The sequence below is a fragment of the Pseudopipra pipra genome, chromosome 6 (assembly GCF_036250125.1).
Source record: "Pseudopipra pipra isolate bDixPip1 chromosome 6, bDixPip1.hap1, whole genome shotgun sequence".
In the NCBI taxonomy this organism is placed as follows: domain Eukaryota; kingdom Metazoa; phylum Chordata; class Aves; order Passeriformes; family Pipridae; genus Pseudopipra; species Pseudopipra pipra.
This window is the reverse complement of record NC_087554.1, coordinates 50,980,952-51,003,984: the sequence shown is the minus strand read 5'-3', so window position 1 is coordinate 51,003,984 and position 23,033 is coordinate 50,980,952. Positions and strand designations below refer to the sequence as shown.

Below are 23,033 nucleotides of genomic sequence, written 5' to 3'. Positions count from 1 at the left end.
TCCACTACGTGTCAGAGAGGTTCAGGGTGGGGTGGGCGTTATTTTGTTTTAGTGTTTGGGTTTTTTGATGTTTTTGTTTTTTTTAAGAATTTTCGAAGAAATCTTGGTAGTGCAATGCTATTCAAGTACTTAAATAATTCTTTAGTGAAAATTCACCCACAAAACAAGAAAGTACTTGCAGCACTGAAAGCATTTCCCCATTTTTCCCTTCTGTTCACTTTATTTCTCAAGTCTTGTTTCTCCCTTATACGTTCCCTGTCTTGTGTACTTTGAAGAGCAGTAATGTGGAGAAGAAGACTTAGGGAGGTAGTAAGCAGCAGTTTACACAAACACTTCTGTGAGTTGTACTCACAGGTGTGGATGCAGAGGGACAGCACAGCAGCCAGGGCTGGAGACCCTGTGTGTGTGAACACGTGAGGCAGGGCATGCCATTGGCACGGTAGCAGTGTAGTTGCATGTACTTACACCATACTGGATCACAGATAGTAAACCCTGACATTCAAATTTATCCTTATCCTCTGGTATGTATGGTGTGCTTATTTTTATATGCATTGATATTGTATAACTTCATGGAGCTGAACTTAGGGCTTCAGACTCTGCTGTGTCATTACTTTCTTCTTAGAATGATATTCCTGTGGGTTCGTGTAACCTACTTTTAAACCGTGTTCCATATTTGCTTTATGAATTTGCTCAATTCATAATGCACTTGAGAATCTCTTTTGGAGGGTGAGGGGTGAAATAAAAAATTGTCCAAAGAGACAGTTAGAGGAAACAATTAAAAGGCTAGCAGCAATGGTATGCTCCAGGCTTAGAATAAATGAAGAACTTTTATAGTGTTACAGATTTGATAAGGAACTATGGCAGATCTTAAAGAGGAGGATAAGTGTTTATTTTATATGGTAACATGTGAAAAATCTGTATGTACAATGCTCGTGCACATATTTCTAGTTCTGAGCATATTTTCCATCCCAACCCCAAGAAAAAGAAGAATATATTGAAGTTAACTTTAACAATGTTCAGTATTACAAGAAAAGTTGACTTTTTAGACAGAGAGCAAAGAAAATGATAATACTGTAGTAACAACTGCAAAGAAGGGTGAATGAAACTGTATTTTGGCAAGATTTTAAAAATTATTTGTGAGACTTTATACGCCACTTGGGTCTTTTCCATACTTTTGAAGGTGCAATTTTGATGAGGTTTTTTGCCCTGTTTCCATTCCCTGCTTTTCTATAAAAAAACACTGACTAAGCACCTTTACATATCTGAAGCTGTTCTCTCCTTTTCTTTCTACTAATCTTGTTATTGTCATACCTGCTAGAGATTTTCTTTTTTGCAATAGATGATTGAATATTTATTTAACAGATATCGAACTATTAAAATAATATGTTTTTTGATTTTTAGATTTTATATTTTTTAAATATTTCTGATGAGCCTGTTCTGGGATATAATCCTCCAGCTACAATTACAACTTTTCATGTCCATCTATGGAGTTGTGCTCTTGACTACAGGTAAATAAAATGCAAGTGTTTATCACTTGGTGGCACTGCAGCTATATATTTATTCTTCAAGAATGTCTGAGTTTGCATACTAAAAAGAATATTTATTTAGGCTTTTTGGGAAAAAGTACTTAACAGAAATCCCTTAAACTGGAAGCAGTTTAAAGTAGGATATACAGTTGCCTAGGCCTGGGAAGATGTAGTTAGGTCATCTGCAGGGCTCTGATTGCACTTCTAAATAGGTACAGAGTATTAATTTGTTTTTCCTATTCGTTGTTAGGCCATTGTTTTTGCCAGTCAGATCTCTACTTACTGTTGAAACTTTCAGCATTTCAAGCAGTGTTGCAGTAGATAAATCCTCTTCTACTCTCAGGTATGATTTAAGTGATTGTAATTCGTGGAAGCTCCTGTAAAACTTGTAACGCCTGTCTGCTTTTTTGACCTTGGAAGCATTCCTGTTGTGTAAATGATCACACTGCTTTACGTATTTTGAAATATACTTTGCTTATGTGTAATCCTTCTGTTTTATTAGGTTAAATAATTTTTTAATATATTTTTTTATTTAGATTGCTTTCTTTAACAACCAGCAATTCTGCATTTTTAATAAGGTTGAAAGATGTCCTGAAATGTTGTTGTGTCCATTTTATTAATTAGAAACACTTAAGATTTCTTAAATATTTGTTATTTGGAAACAGTATATTAATTAATTAAATATTTAGTGAACATCTCTGTAACTTTTAATAATTTTTCTTGCAACTTCAGTTGAATATTCATTCTGTTATACATGTTCTGATGTGAAACATTTACGAAGTTGCTTTTTAAATTACCCTTGAAACACATGTGTATGTTAGCTTTATCAAAAAGAGAAAAAGGCAAAAAAGGAAATAAGTGACAATTCTGTATGTCAAAAGCATTATTTCTTATTCTAGAAAGGATCAAATATAAAAACTGAAATGCAAACCCAATATAATTAGTGATAGTGAAAATATGTTACAGTAGTTAATTGCCAGTGGTTTTGGAAATTATGAAAAGTTAAAGTGAAGAGTTTGCCTTTAAGATACATTAGCTATATTTGTGTTTTAAAGTATTTTTTCCTATACCAATTTCTTTTGACTGGTTGGTTGTACAGCATTTGTCTAGCATCTTTATCTTGTTTTGTGTTCCAGGATAATTTTAGATGAAGCTGCTTTGCACTTGTCTGACAAGTGCAATACTGTTATGGTCAACCTCCATAGAGGTAAGGATGTTTTAGATGTGACTAATCAATTGTAGAGCCTAAAGAAACAAAATTACAGTAATATTCAGCATATATAAAGGTTTTTGAAGAAGAGGTCTGAGGAGATAAGGAGCAGCAACTTGAATATGAGTGAATAGCGCAGTGTTGATGAACATCTGAGTGCTCTAGTTTAGATTTGTTCAGAAGTATGTCAGAGAAGAGCAACTTGCAATTCCTCCATTATCTCGTTAAAGTTTCATAATGGGTATTGGAAAAAAGCATATTTTTAAAAATCTGGAGTTTCCTAGAAAGAAATTTTCATAGAAAAGAGATCTCATTTTATGAGATGTATTCAGAATAGTTGAACTTCAAAGGTGCTATATGGCACAGAGTTCTAGGTTCTGAAAAGGATACCAACTCGTTTGCTCTCATTGAAATAGTAAGAACCTTTAAGGACTGAGGAACTTAAATCAGTATTTAACAAATGAATTGAAAAAATAATGAATCCTTGTACCCACAAATGTGTGTATTTAGCTTAGGTAAGAGATCTCTATTAAAGGACACAATAAATGTATGCCTGTTTTGTTTAAACAAGAAAAGAGGGGAAATAAGTTATTTGTGGCACTGAAAGATGAGTACTATGTGAACATGTGTTCTCTTTCTCTAACTTCAACTAAAAAACTGGTGGAATGCTTAGTCACTCAACTTGTGTGTGCCTGTTTCTCTAACTCACACAGATGGGATGAGGATAAATACCTTAAAAGATTACATTGCACACAGATGGTGGCAGTGGGAGTGATATATTGGATTGAAATTATTTGAGTTCTTGATTTGAGTAGCTGAAACTTGAACTCAGAGACTAATCCTCATAAGAGAAGGAAATGTGGAGATATAAAAGGTTTTGATAAAAACCTTTTTTAATGCTATTTTTGGCAGTGTAATAACAAGAAATACTTAATAAGGATTGTGTTATTATCTTAATATTTTTTCTAATTATAATTTTTCAGATTATGTTCGTGTTATGGATATGGGACTGCTGGAACTAACCATTACAGCAGTAAAATCAGATTCTGAGGGAGAAAGAGTACGTATTTAATCATAGACAAAGTAAAATGTAAAATCTCCATGAGAGATTGTGATTGAAAATTACTTTATTATACTTAAAAATAAACTGAAAAACTTTCCTTCATTTTGCTATTTCTTTTAAATCCTTTTTGACTAGTTAAGTAAATTAATTTAAAAACAACTGTGTAAAGATGCTATTTTTATGGAATCTGAAATGCATTCTTACCTTTTTATTGTTACTATCTAGACCAAACCACGTTTTGAGCTGCACTGTTCCAGCGATGTGATCCATATTCGTACCTGCTCTGATTCGTGTGCTGCACTAATGAATCTCATACAATATATTGCAAGTTACGGTGATTTACATCCACCTGCTAAGACAGAGGTTAAACGTGGAGTTAGCAAGCCAAAAATGAAGGTATAACACGGCAAAATAATATCAACTTAACTTTGTGCTTCTTGGTAATATGTTTTAATTTTAATCTCCATTCTATTTCCAAATAATATGAGATTTCCTGTGAAGAAATTAACAGATTGTATCTAATTTAAAATATATTTGAGAGTAAAATAATGTTGGTGTTTTTTTTCTGCTTTGGTCACTAAATATTTTAAAATGTTTTGTACTGTTTACCTGTTGTACTTTATTCTTTTCTAAAGAATGAAATTCTAGGACATATATGAGCTGTCCTGGTACTCTCATTATCTAAATATCCTGAACCATAATGTTCTAACCTACTCTATGAATTATCTAGTTTGGTGTTTCAAAGTACTTGATTATTTATCAAGTAAAGGTGTTTCTTCTCACAGTTTAAGAGCTGTGAATCAAGCTTTTTCTAGCAAAGTCTTTTTCAACACAACATTGCAGTTGTCTTTCATATGTAACTCCTCTCCTACAGGTAGAGACCTTTAGCCAACCATCTTCCCATGGACCAGTCCTCGCTGAATCAGAGCAACAGATTCTACGGGATTTGATGAGTGATGCAATGGAAGAAATTGAGACTCAACAGACTGCTTCTGCCATGAAACCAGAATCTAATGGTAAGAATCCTCTAAAGGCATAAGCACACGAAGTACAGCCTTTTTGGAAAGAAAGTGGCCTTGAAAGTTTTGTGTAGGTGGAGATGGTGCAATAAGAATGGGAGCGGATACGTGTGATGTCTGAAGTTTTCAAACTATGAAACAGATTCTTGCTTTTAATAACAGTAATGCAGAATCTTGTCAAACACACATTACTGAGATACCAAAGCAGCAGGGAAGGAATCTGTCAAGACTCCAAATTCTGTAAGACTGTAAGTTAGCATTAGGTGTAAGTTTATATGTCATACTGCAATGTGGAGAAATCAACGACCTCTCTTGTGTGTATGAAGGTAGTCCAGGAAGATGGTACATTTCTGAGTCACAGGAAGAACTTTTGGCTGTGAGGAATTCTTTCCATTAGCAGATAGAGCAAGATAGGTTGATTTTATCACAGGATTATGGCTCCTATATCATGACTAGAGTGTAATTCAGATTTAAATTTACTAAGGATTTTGTACTGCAAATAGAGAATGTCATTATTTCTGTGATGTCTGGTCTTTTTGATGGTGGAAGGTGAACAGTCACTGTAGTACTGAAAGTTATTGATGCTGTGGTCTTACTACCAGAATGAGAAACTTGGACATGAAAATGCTTGATCTATGTTTGGCAGATTCTGAGTTTTTGTATCTGTGGGGGGTTTTTGCAAATAATTTTCCTATCTTTTCTCAGTTCATCTCTGCTAGTAACTAGTTATGATTATATTGTAATCACTTTCAATTGTATACTGGATGAATTTTGAAAATTGTATTTTATTTATAGTAGGAAGTGATTCAAGATATAATAACCAAATTTCCTTGATGTAATTGAAGCTAACAAATGTTTGTTAATTCTTAAATAATTTTCATATTTTGTAAGGATTTTTCCACTGAAACATGTTTTTTTCTCCACCCTTCTTCAACTCTCAGGAGTTTTGGATGACAGATCTCAAACTCAGGAACCATCTTGCTCAGATCTCTTCCTGTTTCCAGATGAAAGTGGAAATGTCTCACAAGATTCAAGTCCCACTTATGCTTCGTTCACTCATCACCTCATAAATGAGGCCATGGGAGATGTTCCAGCAGAAAGTGATGATTTCTGCATTCTTTTTGCACCCAAAGTTGCTGTTGCTGTAAGATCCTTTGAAAATTACTAAAAAAAGTCCATATATAAACTGAATTAGAGAAAAGCCTATGTAAGACTTAGACAGAATAGATTTCATAGATTTCTGTGATACTTAGTGATGTTTTTTATCAATGGGCAAATTAGCAGAAAAATAATTTTTCTGTTTGAAAGGAACTCTGCATTGTTACTGCAAGGAATAAGTATTTTCAGATAGATACAATTTTTCTATATCTCAGCACTATGTCATTGTTCTCTGATCTGAATGTTACATTAAACTGTATTGGCAGTTTTCCTACATTTTAGTCATGTTTTATCATTGCCATTTTGACTTACAGTAGTGGCACAGTTAGGAAAAAATGTTTTAGGCCAAACCCAGTATTTAGGAAAATAGTTTGCACGTCTTCTAATCTTTTATTCATTTCTCTCATAGTCTAAGCTTTCAGTATTTTTAAGGACCTAAGATCCTTGCCAAAGCTCAGAGAAAAGCTTGTGTGTTGCTTTACACTGATGTCCGTCCTCTGCACGGTGTTCATGTTGTTCATAGTATCTCTGGTTGTGTTCATCTTAATAGACAGAAGTAGTTCCTGGATCCCTGATTAGGAGCTGTATTTTCCCAGTTATATTTGAGCTTGTTTGTTTCCAAAAGTGCTAGTATGGTAGACTGGGCTCTTCTGTGTTTTTTTTTGTTTGCTTTCAATTAGAACTTTGTTTTGTTTACAGTTTGGGTGGGGAATTTTTTTGTTTTGTTTTGGGTTTTTTTGTTGTTGCTGTTTTTAACTACCTCTCAGCATCTAGTTTTTTTTCATATGCTTTTGTCTTTACTTTATAAGAAACGTTCCTAAAACAATTATGTGTTGAATAAGCTTTAGAAGACAATACAGAATAACTTTTCATAGGAAAGAATTAGGCATCTCAATAAAGAAAGCAGATTTCATCTTCTCAAGGCTATACACTTTTTTTTTTAATTAGGAAAAAGAGGAAGAGCCAGTTATAAAAATAATGGTTGATGATGCAATTACCATAAAGGAAAATCATTTCAGCCAACCTGTTAAAAAAACAGATACAAGCAAAGCTCCTCTGCATTTTCCTGTTCCTCTGGTACGCTATGTTGTAAAGGAAATATCTCTTATTTGGCATCTTTATGGTGGAAGGGATTTTGGGACTGCACCACCAACATCACCAGCTAAAAGTTTCATGTAAGTGTTTCATGTAATTCTGTAGATTAGAACCCTTAAAAATACTTAATTTTCTTTTAATTTGGAGTAATCTCACTGTTAAATCTCAATGTCCCTTGCTCTCTTCTTTGCTCCCTTCTCACAAGGAGTCAATCACAGAATGGTTTGGGTTGGAAGGGACCTTAAAGATCATCTAGAATCTTCTTCAGTTTAACTCCACACACCAGAGTGTATTTTTCCCATGTCTTAACCTGGACAAGCTGGGTTTGGGTTTGCTGATTTTTTTTTTTTTTTGGGGGGGGGGAGGGTGTGGTGGAGGGATGGATTTTGTTTTCGGTAATATTAGAAGTCAAATTTTCCTAAAGAGATCAGGGCTTAGGGAGCATAAGAGTCAGGTATACCAGATGTCATATAAGATAAAGAGTTATTAAAATTATCACAGCCAATATTAAGAAAATGTTCTCTGAATGTAATTTGGGGGGACACATACATGTAGCATTCTGCTTAAGTATGCATTACTTGAAGAGCAAAAAGAAATTATTTGTTTAATAGTAACACAATTTCAGTGGGTTTTTTTGAAAGCCATTAAAATACTAATAAGTTACATCCATTGCATTTAGTTTTAGATTAACAGTGAGATAACTTTAATCTGCAAAAGTGTATTTTTTCTTTTTATTTCCCCAGAAGTCCCCATAGTTCTCCTTCTCATACACCAACAAGGCATGGGCGGAATACAGCATGTGGGGGAAGAGGAAGAAACCCTGACTTCCTAATGGAAATACAGTTAAGCAAGGTGAATGACAGAAACAGCTTCAGCCATGACTCTCTGTGTGTGAATGTTACATTCCTTTGATAACAGTTTTCCATTAGAGTTCAGTAGGATTTCTTTCAACAGTATCTAAATCTAAGCAATCACTTGGAAGATGATGAAGGTAGAATTTGTGTAACAAAAGATGTATTTACTCTTCTAGCATAGCATTTACTAGCTGAATAAACTTGTTTCTAAAGATGAAGGATATCTATTCTAATATTCTTAATGTTTTTATTATAACCAAGTTTTAAAACTGCTGTTCTGTTTTCCTCTCTTATAGATACACCTGTTATGAAATTAAGTGTTCTAGCAAAATAAACAACGTGTAGATCTGTTGAGAATGCTCAGCATATCACTTTGATATCTGTATATTAAATAACATCCAGTTATATCACAATATTGTTCCTGCTATTTCCCGTAACGTATTCAGCACCTTTCAGGCATAAGTATCTTACTGTTGTTTTTAAGGCTGTGCTTAGCTCTAACATAGGAACTAGATGCTTGTTTCTGGTGCTGGGAAGAATACTGGCAAGGAGTTCATGTTAAATGGATCAATAACAAAATCTTTTTAAGATAAGACTTTATCAAACATTTCCACAAACATGAAAGGCACTACATAAAAATAAATGCCTTTTATGGTCTTTATGGGTTTCTAAAGCTTAAAATTCATCCAATTAGCACTTCAAGCTTGCCAGGAATATGTGGATGTGTCTTTTCTAGAAACAATATGACATTGCAATAAAAAAGAGGAAAGAAAGGAAGCGTTTAATATTCCCTCTGGAAAACTTCATATGTAGAAGTATAGCCATTTCTTAATTTGTGGATATTTAATGAATTAGTGTTAACACCGAGGCAAAAAGATTTTTTTCCCCCCATTTGTACTCCTAACTTTGTGGAAGACTTAATTTCTTCTTTAAACATTATTATTATTAAGGAGACAATGTCACAAACAGTGGATGTTTCTTTGCAAATCAGGCCAGTAGAGGCCACTGCTGTGTGCCCTCTGCTGGAGGCTGGGATCTGGCGTGGTTTGGTGGGACAGGGAGTGGTTTGCGTGTCACCACAGCTCTGTGACCGAACATGAGAACTGCATTAAGAGATAGGGAAAAGAAGATAATTCAGAATTACTAAGAAATTAAGAAAAATAATGAATTCGAATTTATATGGACTAAAGTGAGTAAAGAAAAAGGAAATAAGACTGCAAGAAGCCACTTGAGAAGTCAATTGGTAGGGAAGAAACCTTACTTTCCCAAGTGTAGAGGGTGCAGGATTCAAGAATTGCAGGATTGCCTGATACAGGCTTCACTGTGAAGTAAGAACGATGTCAGGATTGAGAGGAAAAAGCAAAGTCAGTGTTAAAACAAAAAATGAAACTCGTTCATTGTCTTATACTGACTCTTCGTTTTGGCTTGAATTTGCATCCTAAGATATGAATATATACACAGCTAGAAATTGGAAGATTTCTCCTGCTACATGTAAAAAGCTGAATAGTTTTCAGAAATCCCAATATTATTCCTGTAGATTTAAAATAGCAGACAGCTATTATAGTTCCTATGTGTGGTGTGGTTTTCTGTTTTGTTTGTTTTTTTTAAATAGTATTCTGCTGTTAAATGCTCTTTTTCACTGAAACTGATTATGCTGGTTTTCTTTCTGTTGTAAAAGGTGAAATTCCAGCATGAGGTATACCCTCCATGTGGTGCAGAAAGTGAATCCTGTCTGTTGGAGCAACCAGTGTCCCGACAGGTTTTTATTGTTCAAGACCTGGAGATTAGAGATCGCTTAGCTACATCACAGATGAATAAATTTCTCTATCTCTACTGCAGTAAGGAGATGCCCAGAAAAGCACATTCAAACATGGTACAGTTATGAAATATGTTAGAAATATGTTAATTTTTTACATTTACAGTGGTTGAACTATCATCGTGGGGGTTATGTACTCTTCTTAGAAATCTTGCACAAGAAAAAGCATGAGTTCATGGAACACTGAAGTAATGTAATTTGTTGATAGTTTGCTTGACTCTTTATGGATATTAAAACTGATTAAAAAGTGAGTTTGAATGGTAGCTTGTCAGGTATTAATGTTGTTGAGATTCTGTCAGTTAAAAAAAGTAGATTTGCAGGACAACTTTTGGTAGTTTTCACAATTTGGTTTTGAACAAATGTCCACTTGTATGAGTATGATGAGACTTCACTACACATACAGAGTTGTAGTTTTATGGTATACTGAAGTCTTACTAGTTCTATAAAGGATTTATTGCTTTTTGGGGGGGTTTCCTCTAATTTTTATTACATTCATAGTAAGTTTTTATTCAATACTAGCTTTATAATTGCTAATAATATTAGCTGTTATAATCAGATAAGTACAGAGGTTTTGCATTAAATATTTTTCCTAGTTAGTGTTCTGAGATTTAATAATTGTGAATGTAAATGCTTCTGTTTATTATTTTTTTTCAGTTAACAGTTAAAGCATTACATGTCCGTCCAGAGTCTGGCAGATCCCCACAGGAATGTTGTTTACGTGTTTCCCTAATGCCACTTCGCCTCAATATTGACCAGGTTGGTTTTTGGGTCCATTTTTGGTTTTTAATTTAAAAACTTAGAATATCTGTAGACAAGGCTGTTTATTCAATAAGTTTTCCTCCTGAGACTTCTGATAACCTCAAAGGTTTTGGAATCATGGCTTTTAAAAATCATGTACTTATTCTTGAATCATCTGGCTTTGTTCATGAAGTGGCTTCATTGTTTTTAATTGAAAACGTTAATCATTAAACCAGAAGTGGTTCACAACATTTTAGTCAAGGGCACTTGACACTCAATAAATGCTTCTTTACTCTGAAGGCTTTGGTCTTGCTGTCAACTGCAGTGGCAGGAAGAACAGAAATTGTTTTACTTTCCTTAGCAAGCCTTTGTTCAAAGTATTTTCGATGTACTCAAGAAACATTTGGATTTCTTTTAAAGCAGTAAGGAAGGTACATATGTTTGGGCATGCAAATATAAAGTGCATATTACTCTTTGTTGAGGCATTTCTTGCTTAATTTGTCATCTTCAGAGAGATGTTTGGGTTTTGAGTATTAATTTAGGAGTTCCACATCTACTTTCTCTTTCTGTCAACATACATTAGAGACGAGGTTTTCATGCTGCTATTAGAAAAATTGAACTCTGTGTAGTTTGCAATAATTTCATCCAGAAAAAATAGCTTGGAAATACTGCCATCTAGTGAGGAAATGTGTTCCCTCTTGGGTGCTTGTTAAAGCCTTTTATCTTTTGTGCCATGAACAGAATTCACCTTTACGACTTCTGTGAAATTAAGCACAGCTCATTTGGAAGCATGGGGCAGGCTGCATGCAGTCATATTAGAAATACTTCTCATTACTACTTAATCTGTCTTTCTTATCAGTTGGAAACAAAAATGGAAAAGAAAGTCCAGATCATTAATGACAGGATGAATAAGGCACCGGTGTGATGCATCTGTCAGAAAAAGAAAATGGGATGTAATAACTTTAGAACATTAACACCACAGATATTAATGACTTTTAATGAAGCAGTGGTGATCTGTAATGATTTGACTGACTTTGACAGTATTAGAAAAGAATATAAAGTGTACTTAAATACCCTTTTATTGGAAATGAGAGAAAATGTTGTAGCCATTAAAGCACCTGGGTTCTGGAACAGTCTCCAAAATTACAGTAGGAGTGATGAAAACAACCCTGGATTTTTAAGACAGAACTAGATTGATCATGAAATCATGTTATATGTAGCAGCGGGCAGTGGCCGGAGGATCTTCCTGGTTTCTGTCCTAGATTTTATGTGATTTCTGCATGTGTTAAAGGATCAAAAAGAAGAAATGTGTTTTGTTTCATGACCGTGTGGAAATAGAGCTGGAATAATAGATAATATTTTTAGAGAATTGGGTCTTTGTATTTATTTTAATCTGATTATATTTTATTTTTTTGTCATTAGGATGCCTTGTTTTTCCTGAAGGACTTTTTCACTAGCCTTTCTACAGAAGTAGAACTCTTAGTTACTCCAGATCCTGAAGGTATACTTTTCAAAAATGTAGCATAAAAGTGCATCTTTGTTCTCCCTTAATGTGGGTACATGTTCTATAAATTCACATGTGAATCTTGTGTGTATAAAAACTTGTGTTGGGGTTTGAGCACTAACATGAATTACTGATTTTTTGGAACACAGAATCTTGGTATTTTAGCTTCGTATTTTATAATCATCAACAAAGGTCTTCAACACCTGGGATCCTGATTGTATAAAAGGTTTCACTGAAATTGGGGCATATTTAATAAGAGCTTCTGACAAAACGTGAGAATTGTGTATATAATATGATGTAATTATTAGATAAAACAAATACAGTGTACTGCATATTTATAATACTGAACTCTATGTTACACAACTTCAAACTATTAGATAGACATACTATTTTATGGAAGAGGTATTAAATGCTGTATGTATGCAGCTAAAGGAGTACTTCTAATCAACTACAACATCTGATGCAAAAGCAGTACATACTGAAAAGCATATTTCCACTATTAACTATGTCTGTGCATTTGTTAGCAGCTACACTTTACCTATTTCTGCTGAGGTGTCATACTGAAATGCATAGGTAATGAAGCACTCTGCAATACTGCCGTTAAAACCAGAGGGATTGTTTATGCTGATGCATCAATCTTGTCTTAAGCTGCATGAAATAATTTTGGTTAATAACTAAAAGTCTAAATATTGTCCTGTTAATAAGTCCTACTAATAAGCATTAGAACTTACTAAGGACACAGTTAATGGTGTAAATGCAATCTTTCTGTGAAAAATGTGAGTCAGTTTACTGTGTATAACTTCTCATCTTAGTTAAAAAGTCTCCTGGTGCTGAAGTTACGTGTAGTTTGCCCAGGCACGTCAGCAGCCTTAAGGAACCGAGTCCAGTCATTTCTTTCTCATCACACAAGCAAGCAAATGAAAATGGTAGCATTGACTCTGTGGATGTGGTTAATGGAGATGATGATAATTTCTCACAAGAAACGACATCATACAGTGATCAGCCAGTATTTTTCAGGTAAACTTTTGTTACAAAATTTCCAGTGACACGCAGCTGTTCTGCTGAATGTTTTAAGGAAAGGTGATGATAAACTATACAGACATAAGGGCAAAGGTGCATTTTTTTGTTTGTTCATTGACTGGGTGTGGCAATCAGATGTATTTATTTCTATCACAGGACAGTAACTAATGACTTTTATTAACTTTTGAACATTACTGTGCACAAAGAAATAAAAATTAATTAAAGCTCTGCTATGTAGAGAACCAGTAATGAGATGTTTTACAAATAAATAAAAAGAGCATTGTTTATATTCTTACATCTAACAATGTAAAATAAATCTAATATAACCAGAGATGAAAGTATATAAAGGAAAAGGATATCATGGAAGAGGTGAGGTATAAGATTAAAATATCACAAGATAAACTCTAATGTAGTCCTGAGTAGGAAGTGACTGTGAAAAGTGTAGCTTGTTATGCAGAAGTTTTTTCACGTGTATTCAGATTGTAAGTGCCTTCAACAACAGATGTGTGCTTTAGTAAGCAATGCAGAGCCAAACTGTAAGAGCATGACTGTGGTTCTATTCCATCATATACATCACCAGCAGAATTTTTTATTAAGTTCCTTTTGCAGGACTAAATTTTACCTACAGAGCCATCATTTTATGGGGTTTCTTTGTTTGTTGGTGTTTTTTGTTTGTTTAGTTTTAACTGAATATTGTGCTGTGAAAATTGAGGAAAGACATTCACTTGCAGGATTAGTAGCACTTCTGCAGGACTGTTAAATTTATTACAAATGCTAATCTGAACTAGATGTTAATAAACCAAGAAAAGGTGAATTTGCCACTGTATTTTGTACATTTATTCTGAACTACTAACACAGTAACTAGAGGATTTATGGCTTACAGAAAAGACTATGGCATTCTATTCCAGGAGGATGTGAAACCAGGAGTTTCTTTTGGAAGGATAAATAATTTTATTTCCTTTTCATGTATCTCACTATGAAATTTTCTTTTTACTTTGCAGGGAATTTCGTTTCACATCAGAAGTTCCAATACGACTTGATTACCACGGCAAACATGTATCGATGGATCAGGTTTGTGCATAATGCTGATGCTATAGAACAAAAATTTGATGTTGTTTGTTTTGTTTTTCCTCAACCCCCATGAGTGGGGGTATATTTTTATGCTCCCCAGACATTATTGATGTGATCAAGACAAATACAGACCACTTTTTTTTTCTTCTCATTAGTTTCAATAAAGCTTAACCTTGTTGCACTCTTAATTTGAAACCTAAGGGGTGGATCCTCCAGATCTGATTAACTCCAAATGGAACTTGCATGCCACATTTATGAACTCAATGATTGGCTTGAAATCAGAGTACATTGCTGCAGTGCCCCTCAAAGGATGATTCCATTGTCTGATATGAGAATTCTACACTTTATTTTTTTTTTCCTCATTAATGCCAGAATAAAATGTCATTTTTTCTCTTTGTTTCCATCCCTTGCAGTCTAGTAACATGTGGACCTCAGAAGCAATGGCAGAATCTGTTATAAATACAAAAAAATGCTCATAGTTCTTCTTAAAATATGCATTGGTTGTTATACTGCATTTAGAAACAGATATCAAAAAATCCTGTTTGCACAATCAGAATTGTGCTTTGACACAGCGAATCAGTAAGAAAATATGGAAGAGTGAAAGCAGCAACTTCTTCAATTTGCCCAGCTGTCAGAAATCAAAACATGAAATATAGTAGCTTTAGAATGCCTGGAACATACTAAAACCAGAGCTATGTTTACATAATTTATTATGGCTTATTATTTCTGAAGAAGCTGTCTTGTATTCAGATGTTTTTCTTAGAGTAGCAGGTTAAGTCAAATTTCATCTCTTGGAAGTTTTCAGGTAACGTGATTTGTAGCACTGTAACAAGTAGCTTTTGGAAGACTGGGGGAGAATCTGTTTGGACAGAAATACCTACAAGTAAGAGTGGAGATGGTGAAATTATTTCTCACGAGTTGAACAGGTTAAGTAAATTCATGTGACAATAAAATATTTCACTTACAGGGAACACTGGCTGGGATTCTTATTGGGCTTGCTCAGTTGAACTGCTCGGAATTAAAGCTGAAGAGACTTTGTTACAGACACGGGTAAGTTTATTGAAATGTAGATGAACATTGCTATTGCAAATTGAACAAGTTCATAGTGAATAACTGAACATAGCAAATGCAAAGCAAATTTTCTGTTAAGATGTACTTCTGAAATCCAAGATGCTTTTTGACTTTACAAATATTTCTTGAGTCTCATTTTTTTTCAATGATGATGTTATTCAAGAATAACATCTAATTCAGAACAGTATTTAATATATGTGCTAGTCTTGGTGATAGCACATATCTTGGTCATAGCACACTTCAAGAGATATCTTGAAGTGTCAAGAGATGACACTTGAAAAAGCTTTTCTTTTGTTTAAATGCCATCTTTTACTTCGGTGACTAATGAATGCATTTATCTTACTGGGAATTGTATGTTTAAAAAAAAATAATAATTTTATTTATTTTAGTTTGTTAGGTGTGGATAAATTGTTCTCCTATGCCATCAGTGAATGGCTTAATGATATAAAGAAAAACCAGCTACCAGGAATTTTGGGAGGAGTAGGGCCTATGCATTCGCTAGTGCAGTTAGGTAAGTTAAATCTTATTTCTTCTCAGACGCGTGACAGTTTTCTTAAAAACCAGACAACACCTCTCCCCCCCTAAAAAGCTCACCACAAACTGTGTTGACCCTTGTTTTCACTTCCTTTCAAGGCATTCTGCTTATTTAAGAGAACTTTCTGACTATGGTGTTCTGTCTTCACTTTCAGTCCAAGGTCTGAAGGACTTGGTGTGGTTGCCGATAGAGCAGTACCGGAAGGACGGACGTATCGTCAGGGGCTTTCAAAGAGGAGCAGCTTCTTTTGGTACTTCCACTGCAATGGCAGCACTGGAGCTGACAAACAGAATGGTTCAGACTATACAGGTACAGTGTATTACTTCTGAAGTTAGACATAAAAGGAGAAATGCTCCTAGTAAGTGCTCTATATTAAACTAAAATCTTAATGCTGTAAATTTAAAGTTGGAAGTATGTATTTAAAAGGAAAAAAAAAAGCAGCTGTATAAATAGGAAAGCAGGGACTGGGCAGAGTTTGCATCAATCTGTGAGGTGAGAACTATGGCATCAAATGCAATAGTTGGAAAACTGTGTTAAAATACTGCTGAACACCCAAGCTGCTACATGTTTCTTATGGCTTTGATGTATTACAATGTACAGTTTAATACTAAAATTTTCAGCTTCACTAAAAGATCATTTTTATTGATAAAGATGAGTTCTTCACACATGTATTTTCCAGTAATAGATTCTTGCCTTTTTTAAAAATCTCAACTTATCTGTGCATATTTAAAACAAAACAAAAAAAGCCCACGAAACCAACAAAGGAAAAAACCCCCAAAACCTAAACCCAATACTATTTGTGTTGATGTACACAAAGTCTGTAAAGTTTTCTGGATTTAATCCCAAAGTAATCTTGGATTAAAGAGTTAATAAATTTATGTTCCTTAATGTAAAATACATAATGAAAATACACTTTTACCACCTGATTTTGCAAAAATTGTGTATGTGCTTAAGCACACCAAAAGTGGTGTTATTCACGAATGGGATTATATGTGTTCTTGTGTGTTTGTAAGAAATATGTACCATTGATCAAATGTTCAGTTTCTGTCTTGAGCATTTCATGCAGATTAGAGGATGCCTTTGAAGAGACAAAAATTAGAAGGGGAGAAAACCCACCTAAACCCACAACATTCATTCTTTCATTATGGAACTTAATGTATAGTTACAGCCACACCCATTCCAGAAGTTCTTGTACAAAACCTTAATCTTATGTAAATGAGTATTATTTGTGGAATAAGAATTGTTTTATTTCAATGATATCACCCTATTAGTAGTTTAAATTTGCGGTTGGGTACCATAAGACTTCTTACATGTTTTGCATTTGCTCCTGATCTTCAGGCAGCTGCAGAAACTGCATATGACATGGTATCACCAGGGCCTACCTTTATTGAAGCAAAAAAGATCAAGCGATTCCCTCGCCATCGTTTAGCTCATCAGCCGGTAGACCTACGGGAAGGTGTAGCCAAAGCCTACAGTGTCGTAAAAGAGGTGAGTGCAAGAGTGACTAACAGATTAACAGATGCTAGTTTAAGCTGACCCAATAAAGAAGAGGATTTAGGTTTTGAACACGACTGTCTTCATCAGTAAACTTAAACCAACAGAAACCTTGCATGGAAAAAGCAGAAGTAAACTAAGGTATCATGCAGATAAATGTGAATAGGACGTGAGTGCTCTACAGCTGTGATGGTTTACAACTATTGTAAATCCTGTAAACTTGATTTCCTGCACCGTATCATCCGTCCTTACTTCCTGCCCACCCCCTTCCTGCTCCCTTTGGAGTTACTGTTAATTCTGAGGTAGAGTTTAATCATAATACTGGATTTAAAAGAAGTGAAAGCTTTTACAGCATGTTATAAATTAGAATGCTGACCTGTTTTTATTGTATTTTTGTATTATACTTTTAGTTACACATGGTATGGTGTCTATGAAGTAAGGTCTCAGCTGAGTTTCCAGTGAACTCTGTCATTTTTTAATAGCCCACAGTACCCCACATCTGTTTCCCGTATGCACAACATGTGCCACTGGAAGTCAGATGAAATACTTACATCTCTGAGTTCACAGAAGAACAACTAAATCATATTTGTATCAGTATAGTTTACTACAGCTATAATACAAATCACCAAGATGAGAAATGCTGAGCAGTTTAAAATTTCTCTAAAATTGGGAGAGGTTGCTTTTTCTTTTTCAGTGTAACTGATTTCTTTTAATTTCTCAAAGGGGATTACGGACACAGCCCAAACCATCTATGAGACTGCTGCTCGTGAGCATGAAAACAGAGGAGTAACTGGAGCAGTAGGAGGAGTCCTCCGCCAAATCCCACCAACTGTGGTGAAACCTTTCATTGTTGCAACAGAGGCAACCTCAAATGTTCTAGGTGGAATGAGAAACCAGATCAGGCCAGATGTGCGTCAAGAAGAGTCTCAGAAGTGGCGCCTTGGGGAGGATTGAGATTGTAAATCTGGCTCAGCACACAGGTAGCAAGGCTGGAAATGCAGAGGAATGTCCTGTTGGCAGCTTTAGATGGAGCTCACTTTTTGTCATGCTCATCTCAGGAACAAATGAGGTTTTCAACTGTTATTCACAAAACATCCAACCAAAAATATTTATGAGGTGAAAAGCAAATTGGTACGTGCTCATACTGTGTGTTACCAATACATTTGGTAGATAGTGCCAAACGTAGTGAAGCATGCGCTGCCAACTCAGAGACATGCTTGCTCTGTTCCATTTACCATATTTTTCTTGGTATATTTAACATCTGAAACAGTAGCCTGTATGGTGAAGCTAAGTGGACTTTAAAGAGGTTTTCTGAACATAGTCAAAGAACTGTCTTCAATAAAGGGCTCTGCGGATGCTCTTCACTGACTAAAGAATAAAAGCCTTCATTGTGGACATGTGACATGAAGGCTGTCTAATATGGAAGCAGATAAGATAATACTGTTTAGTGGTCATAAGCATCGCTTTTAGCGTGGCACTTACAGCAAGGACAAGCTTGATAACCATTCAGAGTTTAGATTCAGTGTTGATACACCTCCAAACAGGATTTGGTCCTAAATATTAAATACCTACTTTTGTGGGTTTTTGAAGAACCTGAATGTTGCAGAAATGTTCTGTTGTGTTGCACTTTAAAAGATATGGCCTGTATATTGTGCTTTTTTTATAGTGTGAATAAAATGTAATGTGCATTATCCTTTATGTGGTTTAGACGCTTACACAAATTATTGAAAAGAACATCATTTGATGATGATCCTACAGAAAAGTGTCTTAAATTTATTTAAACTCATTATATGTTAAAACATTTTTTGTCTTCTGTTATACTAACTACAATGCTAAAAATATGTATTCTTCAAGAAAACAGGAGTTGATTTTAATTGTGGCCAACAGTTTTTTATAAGAATGAAAAATCATAAGTAAAAATGAATTATTTCATAATTTCATAGTTAAAAGGCTATACAGACTTTATTTTAATACTCTGCTTTTGTTTAAAGTTCATATTGTTGCAAAGCTGCTGCTCTCACAAGATATTTTTAATTTAGATTGTGTGTCAGTTATTTGAAAATGAGTATTGGGGGTTGTTTAATGGGAACTTGGAATGGGTGAGAGGATTTAAAAAAAGAACAGCAAAACTTCAAAAATCAAAGTTGGTACTGACATTATTTACTATTTAGTAGGTGACCAGGGTCTCCACAGAGCTTTATTAAGCACCTGACATTGCACCATTTTGGGGCAGTTAAAAGGCTTGGCACTAGCTGTGCAATAATTAACTTCTTTTATCTTATATTAGCAAAAACTGGAGGCTAAAAAGTAAAGACTCTTTTGAATACAAAAATACTCATTTTGAATTTCAACAGGTTAAACTTCGAATGACTAGCCAGGATGTAAGTTTGTCATAGTCCTGTGCTAATAATAAGTGGAAATTCTGCCTATATGCCATGTGGAAAATCTCCACTGAAAGGGAGACATCAAATGCTATTGATCAGACTTCAGTCTCTAAGGGTAAAGAAGAAGTAGTTTACCTCTCTAATATTTGCCAATAGCATGATGGGCCTTACAGGACAAACAGGAGCGTATGAAGGAAAATAATTGTTGCTTGTTCATGCTGATTCTATACTCTCTATTCCTGAACACCAAAGAATCTGCCTGGAGGGTAAATGATTTGAAAATGTCCCCTCTGCTGGGAAGACTTTTGCAGTATGCTTTATTATTTTTCATAAAAAAAAAGTTCCAGTTAAAAGCAAATTCCTTCATTGGGTGACAGGTGATATTACAAAGGTTTGTTTCCAATTGCTGGAATCGTCTAAGTTGTGATACACTTTGAAGACCTGGTTATTTCAGTTAAAAGACTTGCTGCAAGCAGGAGGAGATACTTTTGAGAGGACAAAGACCTGCAGATTTAATGACATGAAGTATTTTTTGATGTAAAAATGCTTGCTGCAGTGCATACTTTTGTCCAGTAATTAGAGAGCTCTGCTTTAGTGAGAGCTCAAAGTGTGAGAATTTTTGCACAGGAATGAGTTCCGTATTTGCAATGTGGCACCTCCTGAATACCTTCTCAAGAAGTGGTGAGGAGTCAATGCAAGTAAGTAGCAATGCATCTTTTTCATTTGCAATTACCATACTATGTAATTTCAGCTAGTCCAGTTCATCCAGTTAGAGTACACTGCAATAGTATAACTCTACATATTTTCTTTCTTTTTGACATTGCTGAGAAGGAGCAGTGGCATTTCAGTGTTCTTTTCATTTTCAGTTCTGTCAAGATCTGATTGTACTGCAAGACAATTAGAATATATTTTTATATGAGGGCATGGTGTCAAGGTAAAACATTTTTATAGCGTGTCTCTCATTGTCAGCAATATAGATTGTATGAATTTATTAAACTTCACTTTTCACTATGTAAACCCTCTCATTTACTGCTTGCACTTTATTGAGCCTTTTCAGTGAAATCGATTCTAAATTTTTTTCCAACGTTTTATTTTTACAAGCAGTTTTTTAATTTTAGGGTGTATATTCTGCATCGTCGCACTGTTTGAAATGTTTAAAAAAACCTAAAAGCTCACAAAACTTGTGAAACTAGTCTTTACATCAAACTAGTTTTCAGAATGTGTCTTGTATGGATTGGCTTGTGTTTTAAATCAAAAAGTATCACGTATGAGAAGGAATTCATCAAATGTTCTCCTCAATGCTGTAAATTTTCAAGCACTTAGAAAATACACAAAATGAGATTTGACTCTTGACATATTTCCTGGAAATGGAAGCCTATGGATACGTTACTGTATTCTCCGTTAGCATGAGGAGATTTGTGAAAATATTGTTGTACTTGAATTTTCCACTGAAACGAGTTGCTATAGATACGGACACTTCATATTTGTGGAGGCTGTAAACTGACACAGTTAATGTTTAATTCTCTCCACATTCTCTGATGTTGAACTAACACTACTACTGCTACTACTGTTACTTAGTCCTATACCGTCCTGATAGACAGAACTGTCATCCTGGGTTTTCTTAAGTGCCCAGGTGCTTCAAATAATACATCAGTGAGTGCCTGGGAAGTACCTGAAAAAAAGACAACCATCTTTTGCCAACAAACAAACAAAAAAACATCCTTACTAAGAATCTTAGCAGTGACTCATGGCAGCAAATCATCACATCCATGCAAAGGCAGCTTCCATTTTCTTTCCAATATCTGTTCATGGTTTCTAAATCCTGTAGGCTTTCAGCAATGCAGTGTATCCTACACATACTTACCTAATGATAAGTATCATCAGTGACTCACTGGTCAGTCCCCAGTGAATTCATCTGTGCTTAAGGGATGTGACCATTTGCTCACTAATTGTTTGATTGTGAACATCCATTGCTTGCTTTCATTTAGAGTTCCTTAACTGAGTTGCCAAGAAAGGTTTTTTAATAAACCGGAAACCTATTTGATGGTTATGAACAAAACACTCCTACTGAACATGATCCATACACCTGCAAATGTGATAATGATTTTACTTTAAATATTGAAATGTATGCATTTTGTAAAACAATCAAATTCAAGAATTTGTTTGGAGTAGTTAAATATTTCTAAATTTTTTGCATACCCTAAATGCCCCAGCAGTATAGGTCAGAAAAGGTATGGGTATGTATTTTGGTTTGGATCCTAATGTGCACAGTTCTTCAGTCTCCAGGCCTCATGATTTAAGCTTCTGACAACTGTTTTAAGTTGCTCTACATGCTGAATCTTGTTTACAATTAAATATTAGATACTACAAGTTAAATACATAAATACAAATCATGCATTTGTACTGGATTTCTTAATAGTAAGGTAGCTCAGACAGAAACACAGCAGTTTGTGTATATGTTTGTGTATATTTTTTACATTTTTGCACTTACAGTAGTTTTGTTGTGTTGTTTGTATATAGTTTGCTAGCGTAAAGAATATAATCTCATGAAATAGAAACCACTGTTGAAGGGAATTGACTATTTCAACTTGAGTTATTTTGCTTACAGTTCTTGTCCCCTCAGTATGTCCTTGAGAATTATTTTTAACCATAATTTATATGGCACCAAAAGTGTATATTTTAGCTTATTAAAATGCCGAAAGGCCTGAGTGCAAATAGGTTGTCTGTTAAATACATTTAATGAAAAAAAAAAACCACAAATTTGTAACAATACATAAATAAATATCTGAATTTGTTCCTTGAGTTGGTTTTCTCTACCTGTGAATATAACTGACCCAGAAAACAGTCTCCCAAAACACTTGAATTAACTTAAAACTTTTTATCTACCTGACTGTTGTACCTCAAAAAAAAAATAAAATTATACTGATTAAAAAAGGAAAGCTTTAAAGTTGCATGCAGGTCAAAAGGTAGGAAATGTATTAAGCTGGCTGATATAACCTGAAACCACCTCTGCTCTGCATCAACAAAGTGCTCTTTACCTGTATGATCAGATATTGTGCCCCCATAGGCCTGTTGCCACATTTATTTACTAAGAACGTATATCTTATTTCTGCATTCAGTGGAGATTTTTAAGGCTTTATTAGCTTCCAAACTCTGTGAAGGATGCAAAATAATAAATGTCTTTCAGGATGTTCTCTAATGCCCATTTCACATATGTTAAGGTACAAGCATCTGAAAAGAGATCTGAGTACTGGGCGGTATTAAATGCTGCTGCCAGTGCCAGGGCCCTGAATAATGTGACAAGTGTAAATAATTTTCTACTGAGTTTTGTAATGATGTAACATTCTGGGGGATGAGGCGTGCTCACTGTATAAGGCCTGGATAACTATTCTGTCAAACAGTAACCCTTCATTTAAGAAGGAAACTGACTCCCATCCTGTGTATCTCCTCTTCCCTCCCTACCTTTTTTTTTAAG

General features: G+C 34.7%; 1 protein-coding gene across 3 annotated transcripts in view; it reads left to right on the top strand.

Moving 5' to 3' along the window:
• The window catches only part of ATG2B (autophagy related 2B), a 49,459-nt gene extending 27,099 nt beyond the window's left edge, over positions 1–22,360 (top strand). For all 3 annotated transcript variants that reach the window (XM_064659094.1, XM_064659093.1, XM_064659092.1), the window contains exons 24-42: positions 1,402–1,508; positions 1,777–1,869; positions 2,663–2,733; positions 3,720–3,796; positions 4,025–4,195; positions 4,674–4,815; positions 5,760–5,962; positions 6,925–7,151; positions 7,815–7,923; positions 9,604–9,798; positions 10,396–10,497; positions 11,902–11,980; positions 12,796–13,000; positions 14,005–14,074; positions 15,042–15,124; positions 15,535–15,656; positions 15,835–15,989; positions 17,019–17,168; positions 17,898–22,360. In XM_064659094.1, coding sequence (XP_064515164.1) covers positions 1,402–1,508; positions 1,777–1,869; positions 2,663–2,733; positions 3,720–3,796; positions 4,025–4,195; positions 4,674–4,815; positions 5,760–5,962; positions 6,925–7,151; positions 7,815–7,923; positions 9,604–9,798; positions 10,396–10,497; positions 11,902–11,980; positions 12,796–13,000; positions 14,005–14,074; positions 15,042–15,124; positions 15,535–15,656; positions 15,835–15,989; positions 17,019–17,168; positions 17,898–18,128 — 2,592 coding nt within the window. In that variant the 3' untranslated portion in view covers positions 18,129–22,360. The remainder of the gene's footprint in view (positions 1–1,401; positions 1,509–1,776; positions 1,870–2,662; positions 2,734–3,719; positions 3,797–4,024; positions 4,196–4,673; positions 4,816–5,759; positions 5,963–6,924; positions 7,152–7,814; positions 7,924–9,603; positions 9,799–10,395; positions 10,498–11,901; positions 11,981–12,795; positions 13,001–14,004; positions 14,075–15,041; positions 15,125–15,534; positions 15,657–15,834; positions 15,990–17,018; positions 17,169–17,897) is intronic.
• Positions 22,361–23,033: the final 673 nt, after the last annotated feature.